The 27,474-nt window shown below is 36.6% G+C and overlaps 1 protein-coding gene, 1 long non-coding RNA gene and 5 other non-coding genes across 8 annotated transcripts in view; 2 read left to right on the forward strand and 5 right to left on the reverse strand.

Moving 5' to 3' along the window:
- The window catches only part of LOC135083501 (uncharacterized), a 236,378-nt gene that overhangs the window by 32,239 nt on the left and 176,665 nt on the right, over positions 1–27,474 (forward strand). The window lies entirely within an intron of this gene.
- On the reverse strand, positions 4,092–4,163 carry Trnag-ucc (transfer RNA glycine (anticodon UCC)). The gene has a single exon. It is a non-coding gene; the product is annotated as a tRNA-Gly (tRNA).
- Positions 5,576–5,647, forward strand: Trnag-ucc (transfer RNA glycine (anticodon UCC)). The gene has a single exon. It is a non-coding gene; the product is annotated as a tRNA-Gly (tRNA).
- On the reverse strand, positions 6,551–6,622 carry Trnag-ucc (transfer RNA glycine (anticodon UCC)). The gene has a single exon. It is a non-coding gene; the product is annotated as a tRNA-Gly (tRNA).
- Trnag-ucc (transfer RNA glycine (anticodon UCC)) lies at positions 8,526–8,597 on the reverse strand. The gene has a single exon. It is a non-coding gene; the product is annotated as a tRNA-Gly (tRNA).
- Trnag-ucc (transfer RNA glycine (anticodon UCC)) lies at positions 10,578–10,651 on the reverse strand. Its single transcript has one exon. It is a non-coding gene; the product is annotated as a tRNA-Gly (tRNA).
- Positions 20,227–27,474, reverse strand: part of LOC135083419 (facilitated trehalose transporter Tret1-like) — a 116,763-nt gene continuing 109,515 nt past the window's right edge. For both annotated transcript variants that reach the window (XM_063978157.1, XM_063978158.1), the window contains exons 4-5: positions 26,746–26,933; positions 20,227–22,141 (exon numbers count right to left, since the gene is read on the reverse strand). In XM_063978157.1, coding sequence (XP_063834227.1) covers positions 21,110–22,141; positions 26,746–26,933 — 1,220 coding nt within the window. In that variant the 3' untranslated portion in view covers positions 20,227–21,109. The remainder of the gene's footprint in view (positions 22,142–26,745; positions 26,934–27,474) is intronic.

A 27,474-nucleotide genomic window follows, 5' to 3' on the forward strand; every position in this document is an offset into this window, starting at 1 on the left:
CTATGTTGTCCTGATGAGGTATGTATGAAGTAAGTACGTAAAATGGTAAGCAGTATACTACTATTTCATAACAAAATTTTAGGTATGGAAGCTATGCTGTCACTGTTTTGCTATCGTAACTGACTAACATATTTATTGGTTTACGAGGGGTTTTCCAAAAGTAATGATGCGAATGGGATATTTCTAGCCATCACAAAAATCTGAAAAAAAAATTGGTTAGGTAGCTTAATTCTTCACTTGAAACTGGTAAAAAAATAATTTAAGTTCACCATTGCGTTTGAGAATTACATTCACCTGACCAAGACCAGTCGTATGATTTTCTTGACTCTCCAAAAAGGCCTAAAAGGACACTGCCTCGGCAATTCCTTAAATATCAGGTCCCTGAACTACTTTTTAAATCGGAAAAAGAGCTATTAACGTAGCTGAGCGTCAGATCTAGAGAATATTATGGGTTTTTGAGCATTTTGAAACGCAACTTTTTTTGGCTGCCACCGCAACTTTAGGGCTGTGAAGCTACTACAAATCAAATTTTTGAATGCAAAAATTATTTGTTCTTTTAACTAAAAGCCTTGTAATTATTGGTTAATAGCGTCAAACTGTCAACCGTTCAATTTTTGGTACATTAACAAAATTTGTCGCAATCTAGGTCACCCGTACCGTGAGTACCAGATAGCACCATGGTACAGTAGACAATGTAGTTTGTCGCTTGCTTACATTTACATTTTTAATTTTTTAACCTTGTACATAGAATGAGGTTTTTTACTTCAATTTTAACACTGAAGTTTTAGAATGTTGTGGTAGTCATTTTAAAGGTATCTCTAAAAATTAAATTCAATGAAAGAGTCATTGAGTGAAGTCAGTCGGTGAAAGAAAATAAGTCCAAAAATGTTGCAATTTCCACTGATAATAATAATAATAGATCATCCGTATCTGTCGCCAAATCGATGAAGGTACTTATACGGACACTGATCGGTATGGTAAGATATTGATTGACCCATACCTAATCTTAATACAGTAGTAGTGGTTGGATTAAAAAAACCCATAGGAATATCATGGTATGCTGGTGCTCCTCGGAGACTTAATACGATCAGCAATAAAGTTCCATAAGCTGAGATTATTAGAATTTCAAGGAGAATTTCGGATCAGTTCAGTTTTTACTGCAAAACATATTTAAAAATATCGCTGAAAGACTGTAATTCACATTAAACCTCATTTTTGCATACCCCTTTTTAAAGAGCATCATTATCATCACCTCATTTAGTTTTCACTGCAGAAACGACCCTCTACAATTTACCAAGGGCAAATGTAGGATTTGGCCTAAATACATTCCCCACGGCGCTGACCAGGCGATTTTGGGAGGCTATAAGATTTAAGTAGAAGATTAGAAGCAACTGAAAAACTTACACACGAAACTCCTAAAGCGATTTATCTCACTCAATCACAGGTCAAAAGCATCAAGTTAAACTGCATTTTTTCGTAAAAATCACACGGTAACAAAAAACCTAAGTGTGATTAATTATACGCACACAAAAGCTCCAAAATTCCAGCTTTTGTTATATTCATACCTACCCTCGTTCTTTTGTTGGACCATGGTGTTGGAATTAAAGCTATCATTTACTTAAATGAGGATTTTATCTCATTAGAGACCTTAAAAATGGGGAAGAAATGTCATTTTTTCGGACAGCTGAAAATTTTGCGAATTTAAGGAACTTTTCACTGAAAAAAGCTGGTTTCATTACTGATTACACAAAAAAACTCGCAAACTGGAGGTTAAAATTAACTACTAATTTTAAAAGGAATAAAATGTTGTGTAAATTAAACAAACTATTTTATAGTAAGCTAAACTTGGTTTGGTTATAGGTTTAACATTCAGTTCGTAAGTAAGCAGTAGCAAACATTTTGTAAATAGTAACGAAACATTTTTTTCAGTGTTCTTATGGTTCATAGGTCCATCTAGGTACTAGATCTTACTATAACGATCAGTTTACTTCTACTTTCATCGAAGTACGGAAGTCCCCTTCCAAATACTTTTCTCAATGTCGCCATACTGTATGGAATGAGGATGGATGAATTACTAAGGAATTTAAGGATGAAGGATTTGCCTTTGGATTCGTTCTGTGGTCAGATGAAAGTGAACGCAGCCCGCATCATGAAGGAATAACATTGTAGGTGATAAGGGCGACCCTCTCATACAACGTTTGCTGGGTCAGCTGGTAACCAAAGGGACTATTCCCACCTCTCGTTTCCACCGCTGCAACTCCTGTGTAGCCAGGATCTACAGCTTGTCCGCCATAAAAACCCAACCAATGAAGGTCAAGTTTGTCCCGGGCGAAAGTTAAACTGTCATTGGACCCGCAACGAAATTAATCAGAAGAACATAAGAGTTCGGAGTTCTCTCTAGAACTGACGATCTAGTGAAGATCGCGGGAAGAACCTGGATGCGGGCAGCGCAGGACCGGTTGTTATGGAAATCCTTGGGGGAGGCCTTTGTCCAGCAGTGGACGTCATTTGGCTGAAACGAACGAACGAACCTATTGTGGAAAAGTGTTTGTCTATACGTTTACACGCTAAACAGCTAAACTAATATTGATGGATTTTTTTACAGAGATAGATGGGACTTAGAAGGACATAGGCTATGTTTTGTCGAAAAAAAATCTTAAAGGGGGTGTAATAGGGGATAAAAGTTTGTATGAGGATCCGTTTATTTCTCATGTTTTTTGTAATTTCTTCTCAGCACTAGCTAATATTTAGTCCTGGAGTGGTGATAGGACAAGCTATCATGTCGTGCATATTTTTAACCAAATTTGCTGATCCTAATCAAAATCCCAAATTAGGGACAGTAGTCAAGATCTTGGCTGTACAGTAGGAAACGAATGGTGGGATGACTTTCATTTAAAGCGGCATGGAATTTTCAGCAGTAAAGTTATGATGGTCTTTTAATGATCTTGTGATTACTAATAACTATAAAAATTTATATAGCCTCTTCATGTATTATAATATAATTGGAGGGAATAGATTCCACAAAATTTAAGATCATATAAACGTGATAACGACAAAAAAATTATTTATCATAGGAAAAAACATAACATCCGTATAAAATAAGTATATCCAAAATCATTGACTGATCGAAACGTTCTAAGTCAAATGTGAATCTTTTAAGATTTTCTCTAGCAGTTCTAAGTTTTACTTCTACAATCTTTAATGCTTTATCATAAGCTTCACTTTTATTGTCAATCCAACTTAGGTACGCACTTCTTTCGCATAAATGAAAATCATTTGAAGAACTCCTAAAAGATTACGGTAATTGAAAATAATTTCATGATAACATCAAAATCTACTTCAAGACGGGCACAGATAATCTAAAAATCTCTAAACTGCAGCGAGTGTTACACAATCAATACACTTACTTGTACCAAATCGACCATCATCCACTGAAAGGCATCCGAATTGACATAACTTCACACTTAACTAATCATTACTAAAACAAAACCTGTAAAAAAAATCAAAAAAACAAAAAGAATCACTCGAAAATTCCAAAAAAAGCGATGTCAAATGAATACTGGCAGTTTTTTGGGCTCCATTCATTTGGCATCCGAAAAAAGGTGGGAAAGAAAATAAAAATTGAAAAATAAAATGAAAAGGAGGTTTTAATCTGTAGTTTATGGGTACTTTGGGAAAACGGCGATGCTAGCGCCCCACGACCGATCACGGCGCGGTCGCCGCGTAGACTGGATGGGGGTGTGCTATACCAACTTATGTGTTTACATCTTAAATGGGGTAGCACAGAGTAGGCAAATATAGAGGGTGGAATTTAATCCGCATTGCTTGTGTGCGGCAAAATAAGCGGGGAGATGTAGTGGTGGAATATTGAGAGATTTAAGCCGATGTAATAGTTTTGGTGCACGGTATGCAATATAAAAAGATGATTTATTTACTACTAAGGGCATTTTGATTTCATGAAAAGTCTGTGTTGTTTTCCAATGTTTATTGTCTTTTGCTTATTTCAAAATATATGATCTCTTTAAATCGCTTTGAATCACTAGGTCTAAAAAAATAAGTATTTAAAAAAAATTACAAGAGGGTCAAAAATGTGCGTCGGCCGGGAATCGAACCCGGATCAACTGCTTGGAAGGCAACTATGCTGACCATTACACCACCAACGCTTATGCCTTCCAAAGTATAAAACAACTGCAGTAGAAATAATTATTACCTAAATCGTGACTTACAGGTGTTTACGCAGCTGTTATCACCAGAACAATTGCATCATTAACGATTCAGTAATTGCCATAGAGCGAAATTAATTACGCAAACGTCACGTTATATGAATAAGAAATAAGGTTCTGGAGTGGAGGCCGCGTACCGGATAACACAGCGTGAGACGTCCACCCACAAGGTGACTTTTGGCATTAAGTCCGCGACTGTACAGTTTTATGTGCAAAAGTTTAAATATATAAAAAATAAAATAAAGGTGAACCGACAACATCGTAAAAGTAGCAGGAAGGCGCTGGACGCACGCCACTACCAACCGAACAACACGGAAAGCATTGGGGGAGGCCTATGTTCAGCAGTGGACGTCCTATGACTGAGATGATGATGATGAATAGAAATAAAAAAATAAAACAAGAATTGAACTTCGAGTTTCAGTGGTTTCAGAAGTTCGTTAGACACACTAATTGTAAAACAACTGCCTGATCCTACCGTCGTATGTGAAAAATTCTTATTCTGGTCTAGATATTGGATTGAATTTTGTCCAACTTCCTTGCGTTGCTATGGTTTTTAGTAAAGTTGGACACCAGTGATGTGAGGTTTTAACATACACGATAGATAAAGATTAATTAAACCAGATTTATAATGGCACTAGTAAATGAACTAAGAACGGATATGTTTGGCAAATATCGGACTCGGCATCAGACTGCCGATTCAAGATTCGAAGGTTACTACTTCGATTCCTATCGACTCCTATCTTTTTGGGGTTTACCACTAAAACACACAGGCAGATGAAGTTATACACTTTACAGATGTAAGCTGTAGGGGTGGCGTCCATTTTGTTTCAGCTGCCAGTTTCTCTGTTTTTCAACTACTCTGCAAAGTTCAGTTCTACGTATAGGAACAGAATATAAGTCGACGGATATTGTTATTGCCGTAGTTGCGTCTCCTTGCGGCAACTGTGTATATTTTGGGCAATTTTAAAAAGAGTATCGTTTAAAATTACGCTACACTTGACTTTGGAGGGACCTTTTTTGGAAGTGTAATAATATGGTGATATTTTGTCAAATGGGACCAACTTTACAAACTATAAACTATTTGAACTGGTGTCTTGTACTACAACTTATCATTTCGGGGTGGTGGTGTTGAGAAGATGTTGATGATTTTTTTTGTTATTTTACTACTTTATAGGCACATTATCTGTGTAGCTGTGAGTATATTAACACATTTCTGTACTAAGCTGGTAACAAAATGTTATATCATGTTATTATTATGTCAATAAAAACACAATCAAATTAATTACTACGTGACGTGTATTTAAACAGTTCTTTGAGTGATAACATAAAAAAAATATCACTGGAAAACAGATGCGTTGGTGGTGTAATGGTCAGCATAGTTGCCTTCCAAGCAGTTGATCCGGGTTCGATTCCCGGCCGACGCACACTTTTTCCATTATTTTTAAAAGGCTATATTTCCTCGTACACGTGAAGGGATGTTGAAAAGGCATTCACGGAAGGGTTTTAATAACGTTCACCGAAAGCCTTTGAGGGTTAAATGCGGTCTTAATATCCCTTATATCGATATGAATTTCAAAATTTCAGCCATGTTATTATTTTTCTTGATTATTTGTACCTATCATCAAACGTTTTGGATAAAAAATGTTGTTTTTTGGTTCCTCGTTGAAATTGTGACACATGAGAGAAATTGAAACTACCTGCCACTCTGGTCGACATAATCTTACGAGACTATTCCCACCTCTCTTTCCCACCGCTGCAACTCCTGTGTAGCCAAGATCTACAGCTTGACCGCCAATAAAAACCCAACCAGTGAAGGTCAAGTTTGTCCCGGGGGAAAGTTAAACTGTCATTGGACCCGCAACGAAATTAATCAGAGGAACATAGGAGAAGTTCGAAGTTAAAGTTCGACTTCCCTCCAGTACAAAGCTGACGACAGGAGGCAAAACAAAGGTTAAGTAAATTTAAGAAAAGATATTGACATAATCTTGTAAAATAAATTAAAAAGAGGTAGAATAGTGATTGAATTTTTAGACTTACATACTTCTCCGCACTGGTATTGTCTCCAAGGAACGGCACCATGGTTTAAAAATATGGTGAATTGAAAGCTTTAATACTGATATTGTGATTTTGATTGTGTCATAGCTAAAATAAATAAAAATGCATGTTTTACACCAAAATGCCTTTGAAAGTATTAAAGATTTTTTTTTAAATTACATACCCTATACATGGTGTAGAGTCAGGAAAACCAATTAAATCACGACTTTTTAAAGATCAAATTTGTTTTTCGCTATTTCAAGCTAATTTAATAATTTAAAACCTTAAAAATGTGCGTCGGCCGGGAATCGAACCCGGATCAACTGCTTGGAAGGCAACTATGCTGACCATTACACCACCAACGCATCTGCCTGAGAACCTGATTGTTCGGTATTCTTCAGGATTGTACGTGTATTTACACAAGTGGTGAACTGTTGACCTTATTTTAGAGAGTTTACTTGGTAAAGACAAACTCTACTCAAATGAGCTAAACCTTTTAATGCGTTACATTGGTAAGGAACTAAATCAAAGTCAACAATCCTTTATTTGAATAGACTATTAAAAAGTTCTTCATCATCATCTCATAGATAGGCCTCCCCCAATGATTTCCATGTTGCCCGGTTGGTTGCGGCCTGCGTCCATCAAAAAGTGCTTAAAATCGTCAAATTAAAATAAAAGACTGATAAAAAACTAAAAGTGAAGGTCACGAGAAGCTCCTGGATACTAATATGACAGTATTATTATAAAACACCTTTAGTACTAAACGGGATCCTGCCAATTCCGTTCAGTTCAGTTCAGTTCAGTTCCTGCCCAAAGCGGGATGCCCCGTGAAACAAGCCTTAATATTGTACAATCCGGTATTTTAACTAATTACTTGGATTTTACGTAATTCCTAAAGTTACGTGAACCAATAACAAAGTTTGAGCGCTAAATGTTACTAAAAATAGTCCAAACAATATCTTTCTTTCGGAGTTTCCTTAAGAAGAGAATTTAATCTAATTCTTTATGAGCAAGTTCGTCGTCCACTGCGAAGCTATAAAGAAGCTACATCTTAATTTATTTTTGGTTTTTGGTAAAGTTGGACACCAGTGATGTGAGGTTTTAACATACACGATAGATAAAGATTAATTAAACCAGATTTATAATGGCACTAGTAAATGAACTAAGAACGGATATGTTTGGCAAATATCGGACTCGGCATCAGACTGCCGATTCAAGATTCGAAGGTTACTACTTCGATTCCTATCGACTCCTATCTTTTTGGGGTTTACCACTAAAACACACAGGCAGATGAAGTTATACACTTTACAGATGTAAGCTGTAGGGGTGGCGTCCATTTTGTTTCAGCTGCCAGTTTCTCTGTTTTTCAACTACTCTGCAAAGTTCAGTTCTACGTATAGGAACAGAATATAAGTCGACGGATATTGTTATTGCCGTAGTTGCGTCTCCTTGCGGCAACTGTGTATATTTTGGGCAATTTTAAAAAAGTATCGTTTAAAATTACGCTACACTTGACTTTGGAGGGACCTTTTTTGGAAGTGTAATAATATGGTGATATTTTGTCAAATGGGACCAACTTTACAAACTATAAACTATTTGAACTGGTGTCTTGTACTACAACTTATCATTTCGGGGTGGTGGTGTTGAGAAGATGTTGATGATTTTTTTTGTTATTTTACTACTTTATAGGCACATTATCTGTGTAGCTGTGAGTATATTAACACATTTCTGTACTAAGCTGGTAACAAAATGTTATATTAATCAGAGGAACATAGGAGAACTTATGCTTATACTTAACGCAACGAAATTAATCAGAGGAACATAGGAGAAGTTCGAAGTTAAAGTTCGACTTCCCTCCAGTACAAAGCTGACGACAGGAGGCAAAACAAAGGTTAAGTAAATTTAAGAAAAGATATTGACATAATCTTGTAAAATAAATTAAAAAGAGGTAGAATAGTGATTGAATTTTTAGACTTACATACTTCTCCGCACTGGTATTGTCTCCAAGGAACGGCACCATGGTTTAAAAATATGGTGAATTGAAAGCTTTAATACTGATATTGTGATTTTGATTGTGTCATAGCTAAAATAAATAAAAATGCATGTTTTACACCAAAATGCCTTTGAAAGTATTAAAGATTTTTTTTTAAATTACATACCCTATACATGGTGTAGAGTCAGGAAAACCAATTAAATCACGACTTTTTAAAGATCAAATTTGTTTTTCGCTATTTCAAGCTAATTTAATAATTTAAAACCTTAAAAATGTGCGTCGGCCGGGAATCGAACCCGGATCAACTGCTTGGAAGGCAACTATGCTGACCATTACACCACCAACGCATCTGCCTGAGAACCTGATTGTTCGGTATTCTTCAGGATTGTACGTGTATTTACACAAGTGGTGAACTGTTGACCTTATTTTAGAGAGTTTACTTGGTAAAGACAAACTCTACTCAAATGAGCTAAACCTTTTAATGCGTTACATTGGTAAGGAACTAAATCAAAGTCAACAATCCTTTATTTGAATAGACTATTAAAAAGTTCTTCATCATCATCTCATAGATAGGCCTCCCCCAATGATTTCCATGTTGCCCGGTTGGTTGCGGCCTGCGTCCATCAAAAAGTGCTTAAAATCGTCAAATTAAAATAAAAGACTGATAAAAAACTAAAAGTGAAGGTCACGAGAAGCTCCTGGATACTAATATGACAGTATTATTATAAAACACCTTTAGTACTAAACGGGATCCTGCCAATTCCGTTCAGTTCAGTTCAGTTCAGTTCCTGCCCAAAGCGGGATGCCCCGTGAAACAAGCCTTAATATTGTACAATCCGGTATTTTAACTAATTACTTGGATTTTACGTAATTCCTAAAGTTACGTGAACCAATAACAAAGTTTGAGCGCTAAATGTTACTAAAAATAGTCCAAACAATATCTTTCTTTCGGAGTTTCCTTAAGAAGAGAATTTAATCTAATTCTTTATGAGCAAGTTCGTCGTCCACTGCGAAGCTATAAAGAAGCTACATCTTAATTTATTTTCAACGGTTTTATAGAACCATTTCAACCATCCCTCATTTAATTCGGAAGCATTTAATTTACGTTTTTTTCTTTTTACATATTTTACATTTTTCTCTGTCGCCTGCCTCATCATTTATGTTCATCATCATCTCAGCCACAGGACGTCCACTGCTGAACATAGGCCTCCCCCAATGCTTTCCATGTTGCCCGGTTGGTAGCGGCCTGCGTCCAGCGCCTTAATTCCTGCTACCTTTATGATGTCGTCGGTCAACCTTGTGGGTGGACATCCCACGCTGCGTTTCCCATCATTTATGTTACCCATTAAGGATGCGAAAATGCATAAATGCATTTACGGAAACGTGCTCGAGTGGAAACTATGGAACGAAAGACGGTGTATACCTTGGCCCACATGGTGGACCAACGACCTAGAGAAGGTCGCGGGAAGAGCCTGGATGTAAGCAACACAAGACCGGTCGTTGTGTGTAATTTTTTTTTTGGAGGGAGGCCTTCGTCCAGCTATGGACGTTATATAGTGGAAACGAACGGGAGGATTATAAGCAAGCGAATCTTACTCATGTATAGTTTTTGAGCCAGAAAAATATAGCCATGCTCTTTCTAAAACTTCTCTAGACCACAGACAAAGCATACGGCGATAATCTCATAATCTCAAAGAAAGTACAGTTTTACCTGGATAACTGGCTTTAGGTCATCTCGCTAAAACGATCTAATCCCGCGTCTTTGATTCGAGACGTTTTAATTGTCGACTCGAGCGATTTGTATCGAACCTAAAATGTCGGCCATTTTAGAATTTGTTCGGTATATCTGGTATTTAGGTATACTCGAGGGTTGCGGTTTTGAATCCCTGGAGAGATGGATGTTTGTTTGTTGATAATCTGAGCTTAATTTGTTTTTGTATTTGACAGGAATGAAAGCTATTACTGGATTATTATTCAAATTCAAATGTGTCCCAATATAAATAACTTGCCTTACCACCACTTTGGGACAACTTCACTGCTGGCTGGTGCTAAGAAGCAGTGGCGGAAAAAACTCAGTTTTCTTAGGCTGAGTTGCACCACGATAAAACGATAACCGGCGTATTTTGTAGGGAGTTTGACAGTTTTTTGACGTTTGTAACAGTCAAAGTAAGATAGTGCAACCCAGCCTTAGTGTTCCATGAGTAATCTAAACACAATAAAAACAAATTCCCACGTCATGTTTGTTTCTATGAGACTCTTAAATTGGGGGTGAAGCCATGGTCCAAAACTAGACCAAATAAAAATGTGTGATTTACAAATAGCAAAAGTGTTTGTTGGCCGGGAATCGAACCCGGATCAACTGCTTGGAAGGCAACTATGCTGACCATTACACCACCAACGCATCTGATAAAGGGTTCAAAATTGGTGATAGCGTGGCGTTTTTATCACAAAAACAATAGAATTTAATTACGATTTGTTTAATGGAAAGAAAAACGTGACTAATCGATTAAATTATGTTAATATTTTCATGATAATGATTACTTTATCTACGCTTTTGTAGACTAAACATTACAATAACATCCATGACGATTCACAACATAGGTAATTAGTAGCTCTACCTAGTCCGAGACAAAATGACAGATAAAAAAAACTATTTAACTAACTGTACATATAAAAGCGTCATCACGAAATCTCAGAAACTAAAAGTGCTGGGTGTCTCAAATTTTGCATGGAACCCCTTTTAGAACGTAGGTGCTTACTAAGACGGGATTTTGAAAAATTCCACCCCTAAGGGGGTAAAATGACGCGTAAGAAGTCGCGGGCGGCCGCTAGTATATTTATATAACTTCTATTCCAAAACAAACAAACAGTCACACCTACTGCAGCGAAACGCGATAAACAAAACGCTCGTATCTCGTTATGCGCCGACTACATCGGACGCTGTATCGATTGGCGTCGCACACGGGATACGCTTCGAAAGATGTGTGAAGATATTCTTCTCTGACTCATATTAATAAAAACCTATCCCTTAGACAACAAAATAAACTTGCGCACAATTGCACCTGATGTTAAGTGGGATGCACTCTAGGTTGGTACATAATATCTGCCCAGTAAGCGCCTATTCACTTTCGCCTTGAAAAGGCCCGGATTATAGTCTTCGGGAAAGACAGCATCAGATCTCGCTCTCATGAGATTTATCCTCGGATACCTCTTTCATGTATGCAAGACCACTGCAGCCCTATGCCCCCGGGCGTTGCCCGCTCGTTAGGAAGTGCTGACATCGCTGGCGTCATTCTGACAAAACAATGACATCCATGAACTACTGACCTGATTAATATCAACTTGATTTTATTGGTCTTAAGCTGAATCTACGCCTCTTTTGTTTAAGATCACACATTCTCAAAATATTTTACATGACGGTATTTATTAGTGATCAGTAAGGCTGAGTTGCACCATCTTACTTTAACTTTGACAATTGTCAAAAATCTGTCAAACTCCATACAAAAACACCGGTTATGGTTATAGTTACGGTCAAAGTTAGGTGGTGCAACTCAGACTAAGACATAAACGAAATACACACTTAACTTATTGCTGTAAGAAGGTGCCCATTAATATAGTAAGTATAGTATATTGGCTATTACTCGTAGTACGATTACCAGGAAGGGAAGGGATTAATTAATCTGATTATTAATAGTTGATGCAATTTGGCAGATTGTCAACACATAGCCTTAGGCTGAGTTGCACCACCAAACTTTAACGGTAACTATGACGATAACCGGTGCTTTTTGTATGGAGTTTGACAGATTTTTGACATTTGTCAAAGTTAAAGTAAGATGGTGCAACCCAGCCTTAGTGTCAATGCTGCGATACCTTACCAAACCTATGAAAGGTTCTCTAATCGCTAGAGTGAGGGAGTGGATGTATTTAATGAGTTACATTTTGGTGTTAGTATGGAACTGTCGATTCTGAATATGCCAAGGGTCGATAGTTCAAAGTCTTGTTGTGGAAACACGTAACATAAGTATTTATTTAACTCAAGAGGTTAACGAGACTATAAATATATTTAAAAATAAATTTAAAAAACCGCGAGATCTGTGCCCCGAGACATGTGAATTCTTAGGACCCATTGGGCAATGTCAAAATATTTTTTTTATTCAAAACAAGGCAGGTATATGACCACAATCGCACCTGGTGTTAAGTTGGATGCAGTCTAGGATGGTACATATCTGCCCTGTAAGTGCCTATTCACTCTCGCCTTGAAAAGGCCCGGATTAATAGGCTTACAGCTTGTGTAGTCTGACACCAGCTACAGTAAGTAAATAAAGCTATTATAATAGTTAGTTAGCTATAGTAAAATAGAACTTACTGCAGATGAAGATGACGAATATCCACGTGTCTTGGTCCCCAAACCATTTCTTTGTAGTCTGGAACACAAATTAGACAGCAATATTGAAGAAATCTTCTTACGAGTGCTCATTAAAATATAATATTTATGGCTTCCTACAAAGTAAGATAGTAATCAAATTGCTCAGTGCTTCTAATTAATCTTCAATTCGATTCAAGTGTTCTTAGAAGCCACTTGACTTCGAGTATTCTTTGAATAGAGTGCCTGTGTAGGTAGACTTGAGATATTAATTTGATACGAGCAAGATTTCTTATATCTACCTAATTATCCATACTTATATTATTTATAGGGGAAAGCTTGTGATAACGATAAAGGGACAAATTACTGTTACTTCTTCATTCAAAAATTTTAGACTGATTCAGTATGATGAGACTTCTTTTTTTTTATGTGACAGGGGGCAAACGAGCAAGTGGATTACCTGATGGTAAGTGATTACCGTCGCCTATAGACACCCGCAGTCTCAGGGGCGTTACAGGTTTATTATAATTATCTACCAAGCTTACCGCAGGAAAACCAAAGTAAATAAATAATTGAGTATTAAGTAAAGTCACTGACATAACCCGCATTCCAAAATTAAGTAGCAGGAGGTGGGGCGGCACACATAGTTCGCAGACCTGATGGTTGTTGGGGCAGAAAAGTTCTTGAGTGGCGACCACGAGCCGGAAGACCTATGGGCAGGCCATCCACTAAGTGGACCGACGATCTGGTGAAGTCGCGGAAAGTGTGTTGTGGAAATCCTTGAAGGTAACCTTTTGTCCATCAGTGGACGTCATTTGGCAGGTGAATAAAATACCTAAGTACAGTTCTTTTTCCAATGTTGCTTCGTATTAGACTCAGTGCGTTTCGCTACGGCTGTGTTACGGCCCTGAGGTTACAAAACAGTAGTCAAACATGACTTTATCGAATCAATTTCAAAGACAAATTGTTATATGACAGTATTGGTTTTGCGTTTCGTACTTACCAGCAACATGACGTCAAAAGTTCTTTTTTTATTTACCTATTTACTTATCACTTCACTACACTTTAGACCACAAGAAATTGTCTGTTAAAGTCTAATGATTAGACTCATATTTAATTCATTAAAACATCTCAATAGATCGACCATGTTCGCTCACTCAGTTTAACTACCCCCCTCCACGGAACCACGAAACCCAACTTCTATTTCATTATTTACCTACCTGCCTACGAATTGTTTTAATAAAAAAATAATAATAATAAAGTGTTGCTAGAATAAAATATAACTAAATTCGACTGAATTCGATAACTAATGAGAGTAGGCAATTTTTTACCATACTTCACCAAAACATTGCAGGAATCCTTAATAAAAATGAAATATTTGACTTGACAATCACAGAACTCTCTAAAACACTAGGACGTATAGATTTCATTTGTATGACTGAAACATTTATAAAAAAGGGATCAGAGTCTAATTTACAACTACCTGGATATAAACTTGCATCCTCATATTGTAGACAAAATCAAAGACGAGGAGGCTCATGTATACTTATTAAAAATGGCTTTGATTACAAACTCCTAAATATCACAAGTGAATTGGCATGTTCATATAGCTTTGAGTGCTGTGGCCTCGAATTAATGAGCCACGGACTTATCATAGTATGTATTTATAGGATCCCAAACTCGAATTTACAGATATTTTATGATAAATTTACACTACTCCTGGATAAAATCACTAAAAATAATAAAAAGCATGTGATACTTTGTGGTGACTGGAATATTGACATCTTGAAAGATACTCCACAATCGAGGGAGCTCAAAGCTATTCTCTCTAATCATAACTTATGTCCGCATATAAATACACCTACTAGAGGAGCCTCCAGTATCGACCAAATAGCCAGTGACTTACAAGATGTTAAAGTAACCATACACCATTTAGCCTTATCAGACCATACGGGACAATCTTTATTATTCTCTGTTCCCAAACTACAAACTAACGTTAAAACCACAAAAAAATGGTCTGAAAATCGCCGAGACCTATGTCAAGAAAACATAGTAAAGTTCTGTAAATGCATATCGTCCCTATCGTTTAATGAAGTTTACGAAGAACATGACTGTAACGAATCATTTGATATTTTTCACGACCTATTAAAACTATTTTATAATCTCTGTTTTCCATTAATACAAGTGAATATCGGGAAAAAAATAATTAAAAATAAATGGATTACTAAAGGACTAAGAAAATGTTGTATAAAAAAGAGGTCACTATACTTTAGATATCAAAACGATGCTATTAATAAAAAACATAATAAAGAAAAATACATGACTTATACAAAAATTTTGAAAAAATGCATCCATAAATCACAACAAATCAATAATAACCGATATATCGTAGAGTCGAAAAATAAATGTAGTGCTGCGTGGAATGTTATTAAGAACAATGTTAATTTAACTAATAATAAAAGCGACATAAATACAATTAAAAAAGAAGGCAACATTTATATCAAACCTAATGACATTTGTGAGTTATTTAATGACCATTTTATTAATTTGACAACTGAAAGTAATAATAATCCTAACATTGACAATAATACAAACGATATTAATAGTATGACTAATAGCATGTTTATAGAGCCAATTATCGAATCGGAAGTAATAAAAATTATCAACACTCTAAAAAACACTACCTCCGCGGGTTACGATGAAATATCCACAAAAATTATTAAAATTATCTCAATCTTTATAGCCTCACCATTAACCGATATAATAAATAAGTCATTTGAACAAGGTATTTTTCCTAGGCGACTTAAAATATCAGTGGTCAAACCTATTTTTAAAAAAGGTGACCCTGCTGATATGGGAAATTATAGACCGATCACTTTAATACCAATATTATCCAAAGTATTTGAGAAGGCTATGCTTACGAGAATGGAGACCTTTCTAACCAAAAACAATATTCTAGCACCGAACCAGTTTGGGTTTAGAAGGGGCAGGTCTACCATACAAGCGTGCTTTTCTTTAGTAAGCGAAATCACTGAAGCCTTGAATAGAAAACAAATAGTAATGGGTCTGTTTCTGGATATGAGCAAAGCCTTTGACTTTGTTTGCCACTCCCAGCTACTCCATAAACTTCAAAAGTATGGCATAAGAGGCAAAGCACATGAATGGTTGGAGAGTTACTTGTTCGAGCGTTCCCAATTGACCGAAATCAGCAAAGTATCGGGCAATAAAAAGGTTATTTCTCAATCGTCCACAAAAATCAATTGCTCTGGCGTGCCCCAGGGCAGTATTCTTGGACCTCTACTATTTATTTTATACATTAATGATCTGCCCAATGCATTGAAACATGAATGTATAATATTCGCGGATGACACTACGTTAGTAATAAAATCTAAAGACAAAAATGCCTTAGAAAACTCATGTAAGGACGAATTAAGAAGAGTTGTAGAGTGGCTTGAACAAAATAAATTAAGGATAAATCTTCAAAAAACAAATGCTATTCACTTTAGAGCATATCACCAGGCAGATGCACCTTTGAGTATCAATTACAACAACACACCTATACAACAGGTCAACTCTGCAACATTCCTAGGCATAACCATAGATAAACACTTGAATTGGAAAGAACACGTTGATAAATTATGCGCAAAACTTGACAAATTCGTATTCGCCCTGCGTCGCTTAAGATTAGTGGCCTCTCGAGACACTGCTTTATCGGCATACCACGGTTATGTGTCTTCAGTATTACGATACGGACTAATCATATGGGGACACTCTGTAGATGTACAACGAGCGTTTTTGGTACAAAAAAAGTGCATTAGAGCCTTATGCGGTGCTGATTACTTAGATCACTGCAAACCATTATTTAAAACCCTTAAAATCCTGCCGTTACCCTGCCAATACATATTGGATCTCTGCATGTTTGTAAAAAAACATCCACATTTCTTTCCTTTACATGACACGGTGCTTGGAAAATGTAATAGCAGAGACAAGAGTAAACTATATGTTCCTGTGCAAAGACTGCAAATATTCTCTAACAATGTGTATTGTATCGCAATTAAAATATACTCTAAGCTTCCCTCTAAAGTAAGAGAATTGACATTAAACAGATTTACATGCACGTTATATAAATGGTTAATGCAAGAGTGCTTTTACTCAATTAGAGAATATCTTGACATAAAAATAAAAGAATCAATGTTTGACTGCTAACTGACGACTCAAGAGGGATATGTGACATTGTTGTATAGTAATTAAGAATGCGTAATAATAATGATTTATATAAGTATGTAGACATCGACTGTAATTACCTATGATTTATAATATTTCTACGCCAACAAAATACGGCAGAATATGTAGAACTTTGTCATTTTAAGAACTGTTGTAACCATATTCTTTGAAATAAACTATTCTATTCTATTCTATTCTATTCTAAATTAGAGGATATTTTTTGATTTTTAATATCTCAAAACGTACCTCTATGATGCCTGATCATTTGTAATAGCAACATGTTCCAAGTGTGGCAAAGTGCTCTGTAATGTTACAAACTCAGTGTAGTGGATACGCAGTTGGAGACCTTAGGTCCCATCTTCGATTAGTAGATGGAACAAGGAAACGTTTTAAGGCCACAAATCAAATAATTTATTTGCATTACATGTGTGGTTTGACAGTTGGTAAATGGTAGGGTAGTACACATATTCATCCTGTAAGGGCATAGCAAGTATTATTTATACTAATATTATAAAGAGGTAAAGTTTGTGTGTTTATAGGTATATTTGTTAAATTGTAAGGGGTAATCTCGGGATCTACTGAATAGATTTTCAAAATTCTTTCACCAATAGAAAGCCACAAATTCCACGCGGGCGAAGCCGCGGGCGGAAAGCTAGTGTATAGTTATCTTATAGGTACATTTTACTGAATTAATTCATGTAAGATAAATTAAATTTTACAAAATAAAAGAAGTAATCCACATTGGTGAATACACCGTTACAATGATTGAAAAATCCGCCAGATGGCAATACGTAGATGCGAGGTCCACATGCTGCATGATTGGTTGTTTTTGACATGACATTGACAGATTTGTCAAAATCCACCAATCACGCAGCATTTGGACCTCGCGTCTACGTATTGCCATCTGGCGGATTTTTCAATCGCGAAAACCCTCATTGAACAAGGCCTGGCTATGAACTAACAATGTAAACAAATCGAGAACCTAGCATTTAAACCATTTAATTGTAAACACCCTCTTTACACAATCGGTCAAATCAAACATTTATATCGGTGTGTATCTTCGAGTTGATAGTTTTGGAGACGGCATAGATAGCCCACGCTCAAGCGACCATGACCATAATGTTATTATGTTACGTCTATAAACCTTCTTTCGTGATTTTTGCCTTCATCGTAATATGTATCGCTATAATAACAACTTTTAACAAAATCAGTAAAATCTATTTTATCAAGAAGGCTACACTGTGCATTCAACAGCACATCACACTTTATATTTTTGTTGCAGAATAGCACAGATCTATTACAATTAGACAAGGTGTCATAAAGTTTATCTGGATGTGATTGGTCTATTAGAATATTGTTAATGGTAAAAGGGAATTTGCTCATGACGTCTCCATTGCCAGACTCGATGGAGCGTGCTCGCTGTGGCGTGACGTCATTACTCCTGAATTCCTGATCATACTTCCGGTTGTATTGTGCGAGTTGCTTAATACTATCATTTGTGATCAGCACCTGATTGTTGATGGTGCGGTGGACCAGAGATAATAATCATCGACTAATAGTACACCTATTTAGGCTGCGTTGCACCACCTAACTTTGACCGTAACTATTACGATAACCGGTGTTTTTTGTATGGAGTTTGACAGATTTTTGACGTTTGTCAAAGTTAAAGTAAGATGGTGCTACCCAGCCTTAGTGTGGATTCGACCAAACAAGAGTAAATATTAATCTCAGAATATATTTTCAGTTTTGGCAGGCGCTGGATGCAGGCCGCTACCAACCGTGCGATGTGGAAGTCATTGGGGGAGGCCTATTTAATAATAATAATAATAATAATAAAAACGTTTATTGCATTATTTTCAGCAGTGGACGTCCTGTGGCTGAAATGATGATGATGATGATATTGTCAGTTATGACATTTATTTCCCATACTGAAACTCTCAATCTGCCAGTTATACCAGGAGTTATTCACGGATAAAAGTTTGGTCGAATCGGAACTTAGAAGTTAATATACCATTGTTATACAATTTCCCACCGCTGCAACTCCTGTATAGCCAGGATCTACAGCTTATCTGCATAGTATACACTTATTTATTGTCCCACTGCTGACAAAAATATTTTTTCATAACTTTTAGATGTGTTTTAAGTCTAATTTCAGCTGCTTGCTAGCTTGAAGGATTTTTTTAACAGGGAGAGAGTTATTTTATGGCTTTAAATTGACCGTTTTTGGCATGTTTTACGTGCAAAACTTTGCTTCTGCCAAATTGTCACTTTCAATGTGATTTCTTGTGACCATATCCACAAATTCTGGTTTTTGTGAGTTTTGTAGCAGGAAATACAGGAAAAGTAAAAAAAATTTAGTTGATTTCATTTCCAAGATTATATTGAAACACTTAAATTCGACTTTTTAAGTACATATTAGAATTAGAACAATAAAATTAATGTAAGTCGTCTAATTATGGCAACGCATTAAATTTGTAACACCCTTAGGCCTCAGCCTCGAACTTAGCGGGCAGCGGGGCGGCGGCGGCGGCGGCGCGGGAGCGGGGCGGGCAACGCACACCCGTTCTCGAAACCAGCGGGCAGCTCGCGCGGCGCTTTAGCGGCGAAGTGTTGTGTTCGGGGTTGTGTTGTCGAGATATTTGTTTTTATTCGCGAACGAAATGTCTGAACAACGGCGACAATTTTATTTCGATTCAAATTTATTCCTTACGCTCGATTTATTGTGGGCAAAAGAAGGAGTGCGCTGCCCGCTCGTTGCCCGCTCCCTCGCCGCTGCCCGCTCGTTGCCCGCTCCGGCGCCGCTGCCGCGCCGCTGTGTTCGAGAACCGGTCTATTTGATTTTACGCATAAGATCCTGCCGCTCCCGCCCCGCCGCCGCTCCCGCGCCGCTGCCCGCTAAGTTCGAGGCTGAGGCCTTACACTTAAAAGTCTATAAAATATTTAAATTTACAAAACTTATTAATACTGTTTTATATTTACAAAAGTAAGTATTGACAATGTTTATATATTTGGAAAATGCAAGGCACCGGCTTAGCACCAAATTTTAATCAGGAAGTAGAGAATAACATAATTATTTATTATTACATAATCGTATTACAAAATATTCTTTCACTGGTCCAAAAACATCATATAAAAGTCTTGGCAAATTTTGTATAAATACATATTTATATCTAAAGCGAAAAATACCAATTTCGCATACAACATCATACCCGTACTTATATTATTATTGGTACGGTTATTTACATAGTATTTAAGGTGACTCTACTTTTTAAAACCTGTAATCAAAACTTTGTATATTAATAAGGGGAATTTCGATTGTAATAAAATTATACCGGTAGGTAAATACCTAATTTAATTCAATCTCTTTTTCTGTAAGTAGTGTTTATTTATATATTTTCTCGTTTATATTATGACAATTCATTAACAATGTTACTCTTAAAAAGTAGAGTTACCTAATCTCAATACTATGACCATACTACAAAAGAACAACGATTTATTCATAAGTTACAAGTCACGTTTTGCCCTAAATAACATATTTACAATACCAAATTCATATAGAATTTCAATATAATATGTCCAAAGTCATGCCAATTTTAGAAGGACTATGATTTTTGTACTAAGAAATTATAATGTTCAGGTATTTCATTATAAGTTTACAAGGAAAAAGTCCATTTTCTTTTACTAATATAAAGATAAATTAATTCATTAAAAATATATATCTTAATGCATTTTCCCATTTCAGATCGATTAAAATTGTAAATAGAAGGAACTTTGATAAGTTGAGTCTTTGAAACATACTAGAGGAACTAAATATTCAGATAGATATAATATAATACATCGGTGGTCAGTTCTAATATTTTCATGTCTTATTACTAATTTGGACATCTGTAACACCTTTATTTAAAAGTCAATAACATTGGGAAATCATCTATTAAGTTAAAATGTTTTATTTTATTTAACCAATGTCATTAACATTCAAAGAATTAGAGCAGACCGCTAAAAATGGAAGACAAACAGTCAATTCGATATAACATTGAAGAAACTCCAAAGTCAACTAAATACTTGTCAGAAATGCTCACTGTAACAAATGGTACAGTTGAAAAACTGGTAGATATAAACAATATATCTTAAGAAGATATGTTAAGAAGGCTAGCACGAATTCACATGCTTCAAGGCACGCTCTCTATCACTGTCGATTGGATAATACTGGACAAAAATCTATGCCAGAGCATCGAACTAAATTATACCCTAAAGAAAATACTCAAGCCAATACTATCGGTTTATGCACAAAGACTCAACGTACTTAGGATCCATTTCGTCTATTTCTCTGCCTTTCGTCTCTGGCACAAATAATACTACGAAAAGTAGACACAGTACTGATATACCTGCGTACATCCAAAAGAGTCCATACAGTCCTATATGATCTTGAAAGTCGGCAGCAGTTTTGACGTTCACAAAACCACAAAGATGACTGAAACTAGTAGCCAAGGCACTGCCTATGCTCCTATATTCTAAAGGAAACAGTTCTCCTATCAATAAAGAAGATATGGGGCTGATTCCCAAAGAGAACGCTATGGTGAATGACAAGACACACATCAATGGGATCCAATCGTATGCCCCGGCTTCGGCGTGGTTTATATTCGTGGTGTTTCTGATGACGTCTTCGTAGTACGCGTACGATCCGAACCCAGCCAACGCTATGGACATCATAACGCCGCTAATCATGAGCAATGGCAGCCTCCCCACGTTGTCTATGAGCATGCCAGAGAGGCAAGAAGCCAGGAGTTGCACGACACTGGTGGCTATGGCGCCTCCGTGTGGATTCATCATCCGCAAAGTCTTCTTGAACATCGATACAGCGTAGAAGTTGAAGACGTGAGCTCCCGTGAATCTTTGGAAGAACATGAGCCCACACGTGATAAGAACAGGCCTGGTCAGTCTTTTGGAGAGGAGGATCTTGACTCTGCAGCTATTGCCGTCATTGTACTGCTTGCTGGCTAAGATATTTGTTCTGATCGTGGCCAATTCCTGGCGGATATCAGCGTCGGGGCCGCGGAGCCATTGTAGGGACTTTTCAGCTTCTTGTTCCTTACCCCTTAAGAGTAAGGACGAAGGTGTTTCAGGGACGAAGATCAGGGCGAAGAAGAGAAGTACTGGGGCAGCTGCTACCACTAAAGCCAGCTGGTACCAGTTGAGGTAGGCTCCTAGGGAGAAGGCGATGAGAATGCCGATCTGGCTGAGGATCTTGAGGACTGAGCTGAGGCATCCTCGGATCTCCGGTACGGCGATTTCTGTGACGTAGACCTGGGGACAAGGAAAATATTGATAAATATAATTTTTTATTCATGTATGTTGTTGCTTACCACCTATCAGTTATTTGTATGACCGTATAGCAAACATATCAAGCAATCGCAGTCCACAAAGTTTTTATTATAGCGATCCTACTGTTTAAAACAAGTATGTAAATACTCTAAAGAAATATTATAACTGCGACCGAATATATTAGACCGTGTCTAATCACTCAAAACAGATACCTTTAAATATTTGGAACGTTTATTTTGGCGGTGGATGCGTAAGTTTTATTTGGCATTGAGTTATACGAGTACATATTCAAGCAATTATTCAAGATGAAGAAATCTTAAACATTAAGTACTTTAATAAATCCCACGAGCGAAGCTGCGCGCCTAAGCTAGTATAAAATATAAAAATTGTTTTAAAAATAGCCAAAATAACTGCGTAGTTAAGTGTTATCATCCTTTATTATTTATTAGTTTGTTTAACAGACCGTACCTAGTTAAAAATAATAACTTAAAAAAACATAAATAACTGGTTTTCGCAATAGGAGAAACCTTTTAAAAGTGTAATGTAACAAACTGATATCCAGAATTTCGAAAATCGTTCAAATAAGACCTGAAATACTCCTAAGTAAAGATTTTTTTAAATTAAATAATAATCTATTGCCTGATTGATCCAACTAGGAAATACAATACCATATGCTTTTTTTAGTTTGTCTCATTTGAGAATCGAATCCAGGACCTCAAGTTCAACAAGGTAATCTCTCAACACAAGACCACTGAACCATATACCTAAAGTATTACGAAAGTAGGTTTTATTGTATTTTTTTATTTGACATACTTACATAAGAAATCTAATTGCTCATTACCACGGATACATCCCGGTTTTTCCAGGAACAGTTTTTTGCAGGATATCGTTTAGTAGGTAGTTCGAATATTCCGTGTGCAGTGTCCCGTAAAGAACCGGACCGTTCGAGATTGGAATTCGAATTCAAAGTCACACAATATGTGTGGTCACATGGACTCACACGACAGTCCAGTTTTGCGGTCCTGCATTACTTGATCCAGCAAAACTGGATTACGGTTGTAGTAGCCCTAAGAATGATAGATTTTATCGTAAATAAACCACAATATTTCCAAACTACTTAGTATTTTACAACCGCTTCTCACCATTGTGGTTCGATTCCCACTCGGGTCACACACGCCATAAAGATTCACGGCAAGTACACACACATGGAACACTTTCCATAACCAATGGTGAAAGATTTCTATAACATTTCTATAGGGTTTGTTCGGTTCGAGGAAGAGTTGAAGGTAAAGAATACATGGTTCCAGAATGTCCAGAAAGTTTTTTTCAGTTTTCGCCTACTTTCTGTTTTCAATTACCTACGCAGATTTTATTTATAAATTTTTTGTGCATTTATTTTTTATAAGTTTAGCTAGAACATATCTATCAATGACAAAATCAATAACAATATCAAAAACAAGAAAAAAACTTGAAATGAAACGAATGAAATAAAAATACATTAATTAATTGACAAAACGCAAGAGACAGCTACAAAACAGTACAATTACATTATTATTATTTAGTTAAAAAGAAATCTAAAAAAATCTTGAGATATTTTAAACATTATTTAGCCGGAAAACAGCAACAATCCGAATTTATTCCTGTACAATTCCAAGTTTACATGCAACTAAAATTACTTATAAGAACATTTCCGCTTTTCTTTGATGCATTAACCGACCAACCGGTTGGAAAGTTTCACCAATTAGAAAAAGAATTGTTTTTTTTTTAAGCAAAGGCATAAAGTATAAACATCAATCATCCTAATTGATGGTTCTGCAACTTGTTTATTCTTCCTTGGTTACTTGAAGCAGGGATGTTATGGATATCCGTAACCGTAACCGAAACTATCGCATATCCAAAAAAATATATATCCGTAACCGTAACCAAAACCGATTCAAAAGTTTTGGATAAAGGCGGATTCTAAATCTTAATATTTTTAATGGCACCATTCTGATATCCGCCTGTTTTACCTTTATGGTGAGTCGCGCAGCATCTTGCTATTTGAATTTTACCTTTTTAAAGTTCTTATATCCGTAACCGATAATTCGAAATTATCCGAAACTTTCGTATAATCCGAAATTAATACTATCCGAAACCGTAACCGAAACCGGTATTATATTATTTTAATATCCGTAACCGTATCCATAACCGAAACTTCATATTTATAACATCCCTGACTTGAAGCATAGAGGTAGAAAAGCATGCCTTTTTGCCATAAAATCTGAATGGTGCAAAAGGTGTTAACATGGGTTTTATGGTGCACACAGGCCGTTTGTTCATAGTTCACAGTTAAGTAGTTGGGACTCAGAGGCGTGTAGTTCAGCAAACATTTCATAACCGTGGAGTTGCGTGTGTTCGTAGTGCGAAAACTATCTTAATTCATTATGCTTCTAGGCATAGGCACTTTGTCGATATTGTGTTTAATTTTTTTCTTAACTAATCGTTAACTTTGAATATTTTCGCCTCAATTTGAACTAAAATAAATTGATCAACTATTGAATAAAAAACGAGAGAATGCCTCAAAATCTTATAAAATATAAGTGTTTCGTCACCAACACAAAATAATTTTTATTTTAACCACTTCACATAAATATCAAAGAAGGACCTAATCAAAAACCTAATTTCTGAGTAAAATAAACCGTTCAGTCACGGTAATACATCTATACAGTATTCCAACTCGGCCATATTTTTGAAATAAATGTAAACAGCCCCGCGGTACGTCACGGTATGACATCATGATGCGATAGGGCTGCTCAAAAAATATACTAAAATAATTTTGAATCTACTAATTATAATGAGTACTTAATGACCTGTTACTTTAATTTCAGGCGGGCGAACCCCTAACTTTTGGATCTCGACCACGTCCCGAGATTTGAAATTCGAAGGAAAGCTCGCGTTTCGTCGGTTTATATGAAGTTGCAATACTGTATGATATTATTACCGTAGTTCAGTAAACTTAGCCGTTTCTGAGTAAATTTATGAACTGTCAGCACAGTTTATTTGCTAAAATTTTAAATAGATTAAGTACAATATTCGCCATTTGCAAAGACAGTGTGTCAGACAAAGCTTTTTACTGAAGTAACAGTTTCTAATCGTGTTCCGTGCTTGCTAGCGTTCGCGACATTGTGTAGTTTTTTATTCTTTGTGGCGCTCGTGTGATTGATAAACTGACTAATTATGGGGTTTATTGTTCTGTTATGGCTGTGACCATGGGGCTTATGGAATTTCATCGCCTTTGATATTTTATGGGCTTTTACCTTACGTTTTGTTATTGATGTACTATGTCGGATAAAAGAATCAATCATTTGGTGAATTCGTTTCTTTTATTAGTAGCTATTTTTAGAGTTGATTGTATTTATGTGATAAACTTGGTTTAAAAGCCTATTTAGACATATTATGTCTACACTTGAATTATAAAGAGAAAAGATTTGATTGTTTGTATTGAATATGCTTCGAAACTACTGGACCGATTTAAAAAATTTTTTCATCATTGTAATTCTACATTATTTTTGATGAACATCCTACTTATTAGTTTGATGTTATTGGGTTCAGAAATCTTATAAAAATAAATATAATTTATTAAAAATAAGTCATTCACTATTTGTTTAATTACAATTATCTACGTGGGAACTACTCGTATAGTAGATCAATAACCATTATGTTCATTATCTATGGAGTACATTGGAGGATGTTTGAAAACATGACTCTTTCTTTACACTAATGATGTCATTAGAAAATTATGAGAACGGATATTTTTCTTTCAAAACATATTATTTTTATTGGTAACTTACTAATACTTGTTATTATTGCAGAGTCAGCTTTCTTTAATGAATTGACAGTTCATCAGGCTACATTTTTATCAGAAAAAGGCTCGAGATTTAAATGGGACCATCATCATGATCATCAACATCATTTCAGCCACAGGACGTCCACTGCTGAACATAGGCCTCCCCCAATGACTTCCATATTAACGGGTTGGTAGCGGCCACATTGGAAATCCTTGAGGAATTTTGGCTAGAAGTGGATATTCTGGAAGAAGACCAGGAGGCCTTCGCCCAGCAGTGGTTTAAAAAGGTCGTTGGAAATCTTTGGGGTAGGCCTTTGACCAGCAATTGGCTATCTTTCTTTATCTTTAGAGGAAACCGGGAGTCCTTCGCCCAGCAGTGGTTTAAAAAGGTTGTTGGAAACCCTTGGGGTAGACCTTTGACCAGCAGTTAAACGTTCATCATCATCATTTCAGCCATAGGACGTCCACTGCTGAACATAGACCTCCCCCAATGATTTCCACAATAGCCGATTGGTGGCGGCCTGCCTCCAGCGCCTTCCTATGGAGAGGGCTACGCTCGGTGTTTCTTTACGAGATCGAATCAGAAATGAGGAGATCCGTAAACGAACTAAAGTCGCTGACATAGCCCGACGGATTAACAAGCTGAAGTGGCAATGGGGCAGCGAGGTAGTTTAAATAGATCGTTGGAAATCCTTGGGGTAGGCCTTTGACCAGCAGTTGGAAGTTCAGCTAGCAGAAAAAGAAGAAGACATAAACTTACTTGCGTTATCATAGTCATAGAGCAGACCAGCATGCCCCCACAGAAGGAAGTCGCTGCTAACATGTCCACGCTCGTCGACAGGGCTGTCACCAGCCACACCAGGGAGTAGGGCAGGGCTGCTGCGATGAGCACTGTGCGTCTGCCGAGCCTCATGGCCATGCCGCCGAGGATCCCACCAATGAGGGCACCTGGGGAAGAAGAAAGAAGGTCTTTAAGTACACAGAAGCAGACCATTGGAACAGGGTGGATTCCAGGTGACATTCTGCACACCTGATGTAGCGACGACCTAATTAAGATTGTGTGAAAAAATCAAATCAATCGCTGTGGCTTAATAAAAATAATAGGAAGTACTTTTATACGCTTTACTATACCTTATTCAAGACTTATTTTTGGGCAAAAACAATCTCTTAAATCCTCTCATCTTCACACTAATATTCATTCAAATTGGTACAATGGTTTAATCATGACAGACAGATAATTGCAAGTACAGTTGTGGATATGAAGTCTGAATTAATTTACTTTCTACATAGATACTTGTATAAGCAATAAGACTCTCTTGCTCTTCAGTGAAATGCCTGAGTAGGCAATATACCTAAAGTAAAATCGATATCGACAATCGTTTTACGGCTTCAGGCCTTTAATAGTCACCTGTCTATAGAGGGTATAAATATCTCGCACCCTGTATAAATAAATCTAGCAGGGCATCTATAAACGTCCGCATGATAAGTG

The sequence above is a fragment of the Ostrinia nubilalis genome, chromosome 23 (assembly GCF_963855985.1).
Source record: "Ostrinia nubilalis chromosome 23, ilOstNubi1.1, whole genome shotgun sequence".
Classification (NCBI taxonomy): Eukaryota; Metazoa; Arthropoda; class Insecta; order Lepidoptera; family Crambidae; genus Ostrinia; species Ostrinia nubilalis.